Raw genomic sequence first — 12,643 nt, 5'->3', positions numbered from 1 at the left:
CACGCCTCCAATCATTTTAATATTAACCCCTACCTTCATTCAATCCAAAGCCCTTCCCTGTACTGTGAGAGAATAACAAACAACACATAACCACCACAAGTTATGCTTTGTCCAAATCCTTTGTATGGCCCTGTTCACACAGAGTTTTTTGGCGTGGAATTAGCGCCAAAAAATGGCGGAAATCGGCCCCCATTAATTTCAATGAGAGGCAAGGGGCGTTTAGTTTTCCAGGGCAGCTTTTATCCGCTCGCGGGGAAAGAAACGTCATGATCTTTCTTGCCGCGGTTCCATCTCTGACCTTCCATTGAAATCAATGGGAGACAGTAAAAACCCGTGCTGCTCGTTTCCAAGTGGTTTTCGCAGCGTTTTTTTACCCGTGGTTCTTGCACTAGCTGCAATGGCCGCGGGCGGAAAACACTTGACGGAATTTTGAGGCAGATTTCTTCTGCCTGCAAATAACTATGTGTGGACTAAGCCTATATTTCCTTAGCGAGTGCGCCTATATAATTTTATAATTACTACTATTGTTTTTGTAGGAATATATTTTTTCGTACTGCCATATCTGGTTCACATAGAATATCCAAGCTACTCTTGTTGGCAGTTCTCAGTTGATTCATAATCATTGTCCTAGCATAATATAACAACTACATTATCACTTTAAAGCTTAATTCTCTGTTCAGTTTATTTTATTACCCCCGAATGCGCATGACCAGATCCAATAGGAGACTTATATAGTTCATCTATGCATTCTTTAATTTCTCTCCAAAACTGGGCAATCAGAGGACAATCCCACACACAATATGTAATAAATCTCCTATGACACTTCCATTTTGTGAATAGTGGAATTCTATTTTTGGACATTCTATACCGGGAATAATACACTCTATTTACAATGTATATTTGTATTAATTGAAACAGAGAACTGAATGATAATTGGCGGATATTTGCCGAGATTTAATCCCATTGATCCTGGACTTCTGATCCTAATTTCTATATCCATTTATTCATTACCAGGTAAATTGGAATTATTCACTGCCTGTATGAACGTTTAAGAATATGTTTATTGATAAACCATTAAAAACATGGGCACTATCGCAAAAATAGATCGAAAAACAAACATTGACACACAGACCAATTAGCTGATACAAAATCTCCAGAGCGTATTGGCTCTATGTTACTATTATGGACAATTGTATCAGCAGTAGCAAATCCTCGTCAGATCTGTTTGTCACTAGAGTGTGATTTTTCCCTACGCATCTCTGCACCCCGGTTACACTTAGGGGAGCGTCCTCAGGGGTAACACATATATTAATTTATATTGCCTATAAGCACAAATGTGCTATCACTGTCTCTAGAGGGCTCTCGTGGATAAATTAATAATCTGTAAATCATCTTCATGGTGGGAAATTACTGACTGTGTGCGTCCCTCTGATCTCGTAACAAATAATCTGAGATCCGGGTGGCTTTTGGCTAAAAACCCTTCTGTATTTGAACCATTTGGGCCCCTATGGTTCACACGTGATTTATTCCTGCCCTGAGCTCTACCACCCTGTGCTTTCCTCAGAGGGTATCTTTGATTATCTGAATCTGAAAGCTCCTGTTCTGATGAGGATAATTCAGTGTCTATCTCCTGACATGTATTAGCCTTTGCATTAAAGTCAAATACTTTCCGCTCTTTTAACCCCTTCCCCCTGTAGCCACATTTGACCTTCCTGACAGAGCCTTATTTTTCATATCTGACATGTGTCAATTTTTGTGGTAATAACTTTGGAATGCTTTTACCTATCGAAGCAGTTCTGAGATTGTTTTCTCGCGACATATTGGACCTTTTTTTTTTCGCTAAAAAACGTAGTCGATAAATTCATTATTTATTTGTGAGAAACACCAAAATTGAGAGAAAATTTGCAAAAATTTGTATTTTTATAAATTTTAATGTATCTGCTTGTAAAACCGATAGTTACTAGTTAATAGTAACTAAAAATAGTTACTAGTTTACATTTCCCACATGTCTACCACCCCATTTTAAAAACTGCACCCCTCAAAGTATTCAAAACAGCATTTACAAAGTTTCTTAACCATTTAGACGTTTCACAAGAATTAAAGCAAAGTAGAGGTGAAATGTACAAATTTCATTTTCTTTTGCAGAAATTAAATTTTAATTAATTTTTTCTGTAACACAGAAGGTTTTACAAGAGAAACGCAACTCAAGATTTAATGCCCAGATTCTGCAGTCTTTAGAAATATCCCACATGTGGCCCTAGTATACTAATGGACTGAAGCACAGGCCTCAGAATCAAAGGAGCACCTAGTGGATCTCTTTATTAGATTATATTTTAGGCACCATGTCAGGTTTGAAGAGGTCTTGTGATGCCAATACAAAGGAAACACCCCAAAAAAGACCCCATTTTGGAAACTACACTCCAGAAGGAATTCATCTAGGGGTGTAGTGAGTATTTTGAACTCACAGGTGTTTCATAGATTTTATTAGAATTTGGAAGTGAAAATATTTTTTTTTTACATTTTTCCACTAAAATGTCGTTTTAGCGAAAAAAAAATCAGTTTCCACAAGGAATAAAGAAGAAAAAGCCACCAAACATTTGTAAAGCAACTTCTCCAGAGTATGTAAATACCCCATATGTGGTCATAAACTGCTGTTTGGGCACACCTCAAGGCTTAGAAGGGAAGGAGCGCCATTTGGCTTTTAGAGCGCAGACTTTGCTGGATTGGTTTCTCGGCACCATGTCGCATTTGCAAATCCCTCAAAGTATTCAAAACAGCATTTACAAAGTTTCTTAACCATTTAGACGTTTCACAAGAATTAAAGCAAAGTAGAGGTGAAATGTACAAATTTCATTTTTTTTTGCAGAAATTAAATTTTAATTAATTTTTTCTGTAACACAGAAGGTTTTACAAGAGAAACGCAACTCAAGATTTAATGCCCAGATTCTGCAGTCTTTAGAAATATCCCACATGTGGCCCTAGTATACTAATGGACTGAAGCACAGGCCTCAGAATCAAAGGAGCACCTAGTGGATCTCTTTATTAGATTATATTTTAGGCACCATGTCAGGTTTGAAGAGGTCTTGTGATGCCAATACAAAGGAAACACCCCAAAAAAGACCCCATTTTGGAAACTACACTCCAGAAGGAATTCATCTAGGGGTGTAGTGAGTATTTTGAACTCACAGGTGTTTCATAGATTTTATTAGAATTTGGAAGTGAAAATATTTTTTTTTTACATTTTTCCACTAAAATGTCGTTTTAGCGAAAAAAAAATCAGTTTCCACAAGGAATAAAGAAGAAAAAGCCACCAAACATTTGTAAAGCAACTTCTCCAGAGTATGTAAATACCCCATATGTGGTCATAAACTGCTGTTTGGGCACACCTCAAGGCTTAGAAGGGAAGGAGCGCCATTTGGCTTTTAGAGCGCAGACTTTGCTGGATTGGTTTCTCGGCACCATGTCGCATTTGCAAATCCCCTGAGGTTATCAGTACAGTGGAAACTACCCAAAAGTGACTCCATTTAGGGAGCTACACCCCTTGAGGAATTAATCTAGGGGTGTAGTGAGCAGTTTTTATTAGAATTGGGCAGTGAAAATAATTATTTTTTAAATTTTTCAATAAAATGTAGATTTAGCTCAAAATGTTTAATTTTCTCAACAAATAAAGGAAAAATAGAACCCAAACATTTGTAAAGCAGATTTTGCTGGATTCGTTTCTGGTCGCTATGTCGCATTTGCAAAACCCCTGTGGGACCAAAACAGTGGAAACCCCCCAGAAGGTACCCCATTTTGGAAACTACACCCCTCAAGGTATTCACCTAGGGGTGTAGTGAGCATGTTAACCCCGCAGGTGTTTTCCATATTAGTGTGCACTCGATGTTGGAGAGTGAAAATGGGAATTTTTCCTTAGATATGCCAATATGTGGTGCCCAGCTTGTGCCATCATGAAATCTTTTTATTATGCTGTGTTTCCCAGTTTTAGAAACACCCTACATGTGGTCCTAATCTTTTGCCTGGACATTCGATCAGGCTCAGGCATGAAAGAGTACCATGCAAAATTGAGGCCTCATTTGGCGACTTACAAAGTATTGGTTCACAATTGCAGGGCTATGATGTGAAATAATAAAAGAAACCCCTGAGAAGCGACACCATTTTGGAAACTACACCCCTCAAAGCATTTATTAAGGGGTGTAGTGAGCATTTTCACCCCACAGGTCTTTTCCATAAATGATTGCGCTTCGGATGGTGCAAAGTAAAAATAGCAATTTTTCCCTAGATATACCACTTCTGTGGCAAATATTTTGTGCCCTGCTCGTGCCACTGGAGACACACACCCCAAAAATTGTTAAAAGGGTTCACCCGGGTTTGGCGATGCCATATATTATATGTTTGGGCACACTGTAGGGTCCAGCGGGGAAGGATCGCCGTTTGGCTTTTGGAGTGTGGATTTTGCTTGGTAGTAGTCCTATTTGGAGTTTTACTGGTATTTTAGTTTATGTGGGGGCAATATGTAAGCTGGGCAGAGTACATCAGGGACATAGTCGAGTGGTATAATAATGGGGTAAAATAAACAATAAATGTGTGTTACGCTGTGAAGCAATCCTTTCTGCACAGGCCGGTGTCGCACTGATAAATGGTGTCGTTTCTTATCCCCCTTTTGGTCCATACTCTGCACCTTTGCAGTTTGGGTAATTTAGCTGGGAAGTGTTGTCCTGGTATAATACGGGCGCCCTCGCTCCCAGCAGATATGTTTGGGCCGTCGCCTTCCTGGTTCCCTAATTTTAGGGCCTTGATAAATCGCCTCTTGAAATAGAAGAAGCGTTCCCCTCTGGCCTGCACAACTGAATATTCTTTCTTTCCTGACTCTTTGGAGCCTTCATTTATTTTATTTTTTCAGAGACGTGGTGGTATGAGGGCTGTTTGTTAGCGGGACGAGCTGTAGCTTGTATTGGTACCATTTTGGGGTACATGCGACGTTTTGATCAATTTTATAATTTTTTTGGGGAGGCAAGTTGACCAAAAAACAGCAATTCTGGTATAGTTTTTTTTATACAGCGTTCACCATGCGTTATAAATTACATGTTAACTTTATTCTGTGGGTCAGTACGATTCCGGCGATACCTAATTTATAGCACCTTTTTATGTTTTACAACTTTTTGCACAATAAAATTACTTTTGTAAAAAGAATGTTGTGAGAACCATAACTTTTACATTTTTTCATCGACGGAGCTGTATGAGGGCTTGTTTTTTGCAAGACAAGCTATAGTTTTTATAGTGATAATTTTTGGATACATGCGACTTTTTGATCACTTTTTATTTACATTTTTGGAAGACCAATTGAACAATAAAAAGCAATTCTGGCAAAGTTTGTTTTATTTTTTTTTTTACGCCGTTTACTGCGCGGGATAAATAAAATTATATTTTTTTAGTTCAGGTCGTTACGGACGCAGCCAAATATGTATGCTTTATTTATTTTTTTCAAAAATAAAGGACTTGATAAGGGAAAAAGGGCGATTGTGTTTTATTTTATTACTTGAAACCTCTATTTTATTTTTTCCAACTTTTATTTTTGAAGGTCCAACTGTTTGATTGCTGTTCTAATACATTGTATTACCTATGTAGTGCAATTTATTAGAACTGTCAGTTGTTCACTGACAGCAAAGCGATCAGGCTCGGACTCCGGGTGGGGCGTAATCGGCTTCCGTAATGGCAGACCAGGAGGCCATTGTTAGGCCTACTGTTGCCATAGTAGCAGTCGGCAGCCCTACCATCGCATGGCAGGGCTGCCGATTTGCTACAAACGACTAAGATGCAGCAATCGCTTTCGAATGCTGCGTCTAAGTAGTTAATGGCAGGGATCTGAGCTAGCTCCGGTTACTGCCATTACAGCGGGGTGTCCGCTGTAACATACAGTGGACGCCCACTGCTGATGATGCCGGCTCAGCTTCCGAGCCGGAAGTAGAGCCGGCGCCATCTTGCCGTTAGTACTGGAAGCCTTTTAGGGCCCGCCTCTGAGCCCGCCTCTGTTGCTGGGGTGTCGGTGGCTAAAAACCCCTTAGATGCAGCGATCTCTATTGAACGCAGCATCCGAGGGGTTAATCAGCCTATCGGAGGCTAGCTCCGGTCCTGGCCATTACATCAGGGTGTCAGCTGTAACATACAGCTGGCACCCGGCGCTGATGGTGAGGGCTCAGCTCCTGAGCGCACACTATCACCGCCACGTAATGGTACTGCGCTTTGCGGGAAGCCCTGCCCGACAGCGCCGTATATATACGGTGGATGTCATGAAGGGGTTAAATCCAGGGTATCTCTCACAAATTGGAAATGTTTTCTTTCATTGATGTGTGCAGTGAACTTTTCAATGGCTTGTTGTAATACTGTCTCTTTTTTTCTCAAATTCAGACCTCTTAGCAAATTCTTTCACAGATTCCATTCCCTTCCTTGGTACTACATGTGAGGAGAATTTTCTCCTCCTCCAAAAGAATGCCCATAAATCTTAGGGAAGACTCGATTGATTCCTTCTCCCATTTCTTTAGCAAATCTATTGATCGTAGTCTCGAGGCTGGTATCAGGGTCAGTCTTACAAACCATCGATGCACTTTGGGTGGTGGCGATATGTACCCAAGTCTTCTATTGCTATATCAAAAAGCTTTTTGGTTTAGAGCATAGAGGATGGCTTCCCAGAAAATCCACCTTATTATCATTATTACTATTTTCTGCATCATTCCATCTCCTATGTATAATGTCGGCACTTAGAAAATATGGGCCGCTTTAAGTTCCCCTAGTTACCATTAATTTTTCTGCATGTTTATCCTATTGGCTGCGCCGTAACAAGGGGGCCGACCACATCAGCGGACGTCACTCTGACTTTTGCACGCTGAGTGGTGAGTGGTCCGGGAGACGCGACCAAGGAGGCGGGACTTGGCCTTCATAGCTCCGGCGTTCTAGCTACAAAGGCATAGACTGAGATTTGCTAGCCTCTTTTTTGCCATGCTCACTGTTTACAATGCTGAGCAGCTTACTGTGGGTGGCACTTAGGGAGTGTGAGTAACAGCTTTGCTCCTAAACCTCATGCCTTGTTGTTCTACAGCAGTTCTGTGTTGGGAGATAAAACTTGAAAAAAAATTCTTGAAAACACACACACACACACACACACACACACACACACACACACACACGCGCGCGCGCGCACGCACGCACACACACACACACATACAAACACGCACACACACATATTTTTCATAGATTTAAAAAATATGAATACCTTTCTTTGAAATCTTCAGCACATGCTTGTATATTCTCTGTCTGCAGCATAAGTCGAGCATTTTCCAAAACAGAATCTCCCACCTGCAAAAAAGGTGGTAATTTTGTGATATATTGGCTACTTCTAGATAAAAACAAACTGTGTCGTTTATACATATATGTAAAGGGAATACATTTGTTTACAAAAATTAACAAAATATGATGGGGACTCTTCGCTTGCTGAATGGTTACAGTTCTGATTTTAATTTTTTGAGACACTTGAAGTGAGAAAAGCTATTTTTCACTGGGGTCAATAAATTATTGACATGAAAAGTTTCTACTTTAAAGGTTTTGCTTCCTTTTTTTTAGTTTATATAGCATTACATTATAGAGGATCTGACACCACTCCTGAAATGTCTATTTTAGTAAATACTTGTATTCTCCATAAAACAAACAATACCGGAACATATTTTCTTAAAATTCTGTGTTCTGCCATTCCTCCATTACTCCTCTTAGAAATGTATGAATAAATTAACAACTGGGTGTTACCAGGGTCATGAGGCGAGATGAGTTTCTCATATCAGGCCTGCTGCCTCTCTGAGGGGGGCGGCAGCGCCACTGAAACAAGCCACCCCCTTCTGCACTATAATTGTATCTGCATCTATAGGACGCAAATACAATGACATGACTAAGTGTTGCATAAGCGCTGAATGGCAGGGCACATTTCGTGCCCTGCTATTCAGCGCATTTCAATGACGCAAGCCGCACGATGATGTTATCGCGCCGATTGCGTTGTTGAAAGGCGCTGATTGGCAAAAATACTTGCCCTGCCATTCAGCGCCTTTTAATGATGCAAGCGTCGCTCAGCCCCAGTAGACCTGCTTAAAAGAGAGCTGGCCTGCATTGCAAGAGGATGGTGCGGGAATGGGATCAATGGGAGTATGCAAAGTTTTTTTTTCTCTTAAAAGTGTGAGTGGTGTTATCTATGGGGGGGGGGGCTCTATCCACAGGAGGCACTATCTACAGGGGGGTATATGTGGGGCACAATCTATGTGTGGGGGACTATCTACACTCGTGCTATATGTGGGGCACTATCTACAGGAGAGCTATATGTGGGGCACTAAATACATGGGGGCTATATGTGGGGCAATATCTACAGGGGGGCTATCTACGGGGGGGTTTATGTAGGGCACTATCTACAGGGGGATCTATGGGGCCACTATCTACAGGGAGATCTATGTAGGACACTATCTACAGGAGGCTCTATGGGGGCCACTGTCTACAGGGGGATTTATGGAGGACTATCTACAGAGGGATCTACAGGGACATTATCTACAGGGGCTCTATGGGAGGCACTATCTACAGAGTGCCCTATGGGGTGCACTATCTACAGGGACTCTATGGGGTGCTCTATCTAGGGTGGGCAGTATCTACATGAGGCTCTATTGGGGCACTATATATGTGGGGCACCATCTACAGGGGGCTTTATGTGGAGCATTGTCTACAGGGGGATTTCTGTGGGGCACTGCCTACAGGGGGCTCTATGTGGGGTACTGTCTACAGGGGCCTCTATGTGGGGCATCTTCTACATGGGGCTCTATGTGGGGCACTGTCTACAGGAGGCTCTATAATGGGGCACTAGGGCACTATCTACAGGGGGCTCTATGGGGGGCACTATTTACAGGAGGCTTTATGGGGGGCACTATCTACAACGGGCACTGTGTGTGTGTGACACAGTGTATGGTGCTTTTATAATCAGGGACACAGTGTATTGTGCTATTATAATCAGGGACACAGTACATGGTGGTATTATAATAAGAGGTAGAGTGTATGGCGCTATTGTATTTAGGGGCATAGTGTGTGGCACCATGAGAATTTTATCTTTGTTTATAGGTACAGAAATGTTTGAAAAGTGAGAAGCTGAAGACCTCTGAGCGGCAAACTGCAGAAGTGGGCTGTGGCTGGGAAAAGTCATCATAGAGGTCTGGACCGGATGGAGAAGAAAAGAGAAAAAGAACAACTAGAATCTGAGAAGATGTCACCTGTGAGTCACTTAATGTAAATGTTTATTCTGCCTCTAATCAGTACTGTAGTCAATGTATGATCTGCAGCGAGATGATGGGTGGTATGATTGTTTTTGTGAAACAGCAACTCTCAGCATATCCTTACCGTTCGGCCATGCTGGGAGTTGTAGTTTTAAGCCATAAATTGAGCTGTATTTGTGCTGGTGCTGTATTTATGTACTGAGCTTGGTTCTGGTGTTGTATTTATGTATTTAAGCTTGGTTCTGGTATTGTATTTATGTACTGAGCTTGGTTTTGGTGTTGTATTTATGTACTCAGCCTGATTCTGGTTCTGTATTTATGTACTACGCATTGTTCTGGTGCTGTATTTATGTACTGAGCTTGGTTCTGGTGTCGTTTTTATGTACTGAGCTTGGTACTGGTGCTGTATACATGTACTGAGCTTTATTCTGGTGTTGTATATATGTACTGAGCTTTGTTCTGATGTTGTATTTATGTACTTAGCTTGGTTCTGGTGCTGTATATATGTATTGAGCTTTGTTCTGCTACTGTACATATGTATGAGCTCGCTTCTGAAGCTAATTATATAGGATGTATTTATAATAACAAAATTGCAGAGCAGATGAAATTGTTCTCAATTCATTGTATAATTAATGGGAACCTGTCAGGTAGTTTTAACCCCTTGAATCGCCACCAAGCAGTAATACGTGACCTGACAATATTTCCAAACATTTCCTTGTATGTTTTTTTCAGATGCAGCAAAATCTATAAAATCAACTTTTAAAATGGTTCACACTATATGCTAATTACTCATTAAAGGGTCATGGGGCTGTGTCACTATCCTGAAGAGTCACATAGTTACTGCCTCCAAACCCACCTTTCCATGATTGATTAACATCCCCCTGGCTGTTATATATCACTTGCAGCCTCCTCCAACTTTCTCAGAAGCACCATTGCCTTTACTATTTGGGCACGCACCGTGCAGCGAGGTGTACTCTTCCCGGCTGCATCGCGCATGCCAGGGGATTATAAGACAACGGCACCCAGTTGTCAATTTATCCATTAAATGTCAGGAGAGGTGACAGGTCCTATTTAAGTTATGTTCTTATATGTTGAATATAAGGGTTAAAACTTGCATAAAATTAAAATCTTATAAAAGTTGAAAAACTGATATTACATATCAGGAATTGGCAAATATTCAGCTCCTGAGTTGCATGAATTAACAGAATGAGAATATTCTCTTTCTGGGACACCAGTGGTTATCAAATTATACAAACATTCTATTCTAGAGGTTTTGCTACAGGGAATAGTAATATCATCCTACCTATGGTGTAACATTCCCCCCCCCCCCAAAAAAAACAAACAAGCCTCTTAAAAGAAATAAATGGAAAAAATCAGGCTATAAAAAGATAACTAAATTGGTAAATGAAAGGTTTAGATGGAACTAGTACAATTCTAATGTTTAGGTTTTATAGACAAAAGTTGAGTGTTGTCTTTATGTCTTATAAAATGAGCATATAATGAATCATATACCTGATGAATGTACAATATGTTTATTGCCTCAAATTCCCAACATGAAGACAAACACTGAAATATATGTGTGATTTATGTGGTTGGACTATTTCTTCCTTGTACATGAAATTAAATAAACAGGATATGTCAGACTGATTTTAATCTTGATCGGGTTCAAGGAGAAAAAGACAGTTATGCTGCTTCTCTCTTATTTCCTGAACTGACTCAACTGATGCGTAACTAGGAGTAAATCTGCCACTATTGGCCCTGCACTCTGCTGCTTACTTTAGGAGACAATCGTTTTGATATAAAAGATATGAAAGTCAGAAGGTTTCATATTTAACGACCGAAAACCATCCATCCCCTTCTCTTCTCCCCACTGGGTCCCCTCCAGGTCCCTCTTCATGCCATGGCTCCAGGGCAGCCATCAGGAATTTATGGGCCCCATACAGCCAAGATGTCTTGGCCCCCCTCACTCCATTATCCATTACCGGGAGTGGACAACGGAAATTGTGGCGCTCACATTTGTACGTTATACGCATTAACTGATTTTGGTCTGATGTCAATTACAGTGAAGGAAATCGTGGAGCAGGCAGTGACCGGTTAATGCTCTGGATTTTGATCTATTTAGCCAAGACGTATCCGACTGTATGGCATATAGTGGGATACGTTGCCCGGGGAATGGCCCAGGGGAAACTTCTGAAGTCACTGTCCATGAACAGGGCTGGAGCCTTCTACTAGCGCTCTGCCCAGGGACTATGGCGCTGTTTCTGATGTCCATATACATAAAGTGACGTCCGAAGCTTTGCAAACACTGAATACATGGCCGGAGCGTCGGCAACACTCTGGCCAGGGATTCCGGCCCTGGAGAATCCCCTGATGTTACTTTACATATATGGACAGTGATATCAGGAGCTTTCACAGGGACAAAGTTCACGGGTAGAGCACTTGTGATGCTGCCTGGGGACTCCGGAATAGCAAAGTCTTCTACGCTATTCCATCCTTCAAAAATAAGGTAAACTGACATCTACCAGCCCGACGTAGTCTATAAGGAGATAATGGAGCCCTGTGAATTATCGTCTATGTTGTTTATAGTGTACGTTAGGAGATTTCCTGACGTACACGATAAACTTAGGGCAACAACATGATGTGGAGGGGCCTTAAGGGAGGGGGAAGCGCTTGTGAGGATGTGAGGAGCACTAAGGGTATGTTCACACGCAGTGTTTTCAGACGTAATTCGGACGTTTTACGCCTCGAAGTACGCCTGAAAAAACACACCTAATACGCCTACAAACATCTGCCCATTCGGAACTTAGTAAGTATGGCCTTTTTTTGTGGTTTTGAAGTTATCTATATCCCATTCTTTCTGCTGGTGTTTTTAAATTAGGAACGAAAAGTTCTAGTTAGGGACTCGCAAGGCACTGGGGACCCTTGACGTTGGGTTGCGAGCTTTGCGTATTTTGGCCAAAATAACAACTAATACCCCATGTTTCATGGATATTTTTACTATATATACTTTTTTTTAGGATGCGGCCAGGTCTTAAATACTGGGAGGGCATGATGTGCTGGCGTTTGGTTTGGCATGCAGAGGAGCCCGTCTTAGCTAACAGTAGTGGCGTTACAAATAGGCTGTGATTCGGCAACATATGCTATGCCTGCCGACCAGCACATTATCCCTCCACGTATTACACATAGTACTGACACCCCATGTACTATTCACAGCACTGACCCCTATTCATCACACATTTACTTTTTATTACATTATCACACAGTTCTGACACCTCCATGCATACACATTTCTTTTTTACCACACATTCACACCTTAGTATTACACTGACACACATTTATTGCACACTTGTGAG

At 41.3% G+C, this 12,643-nt stretch overlaps 1 protein-coding gene across 1 annotated transcript in view; it reads right to left on the bottom strand.

Annotated features, from left to right (window-relative positions):
- BFSP2 (beaded filament structural protein 2) overlaps positions 1 to 12,643 on the bottom strand; it is a 55,822-nt gene that overhangs the window by 33,392 nt on the left and 9,787 nt on the right. The window contains exon 2 of the mRNA XM_075828596.1: positions 7,268 to 7,350. Within this exon, the coding sequence (XP_075684711.1) occupies positions 7,268 to 7,350 (83 nt within the window). The remainder of the gene's footprint in view (positions 1 to 7,267; positions 7,351 to 12,643) is intronic.

The sequence above is a fragment of the Rhinoderma darwinii genome, chromosome 5 (assembly GCF_050947455.1).
Source record: "Rhinoderma darwinii isolate aRhiDar2 chromosome 5, aRhiDar2.hap1, whole genome shotgun sequence".
Lineage (NCBI taxonomy): Eukaryota > Metazoa > Chordata > Amphibia > Anura > Rhinodermatidae > Rhinoderma > Rhinoderma darwinii.
The sequence above is the reverse complement of the archived record's forward strand: the minus strand, read 5'-3'. Positions and strand labels throughout refer to the sequence as shown.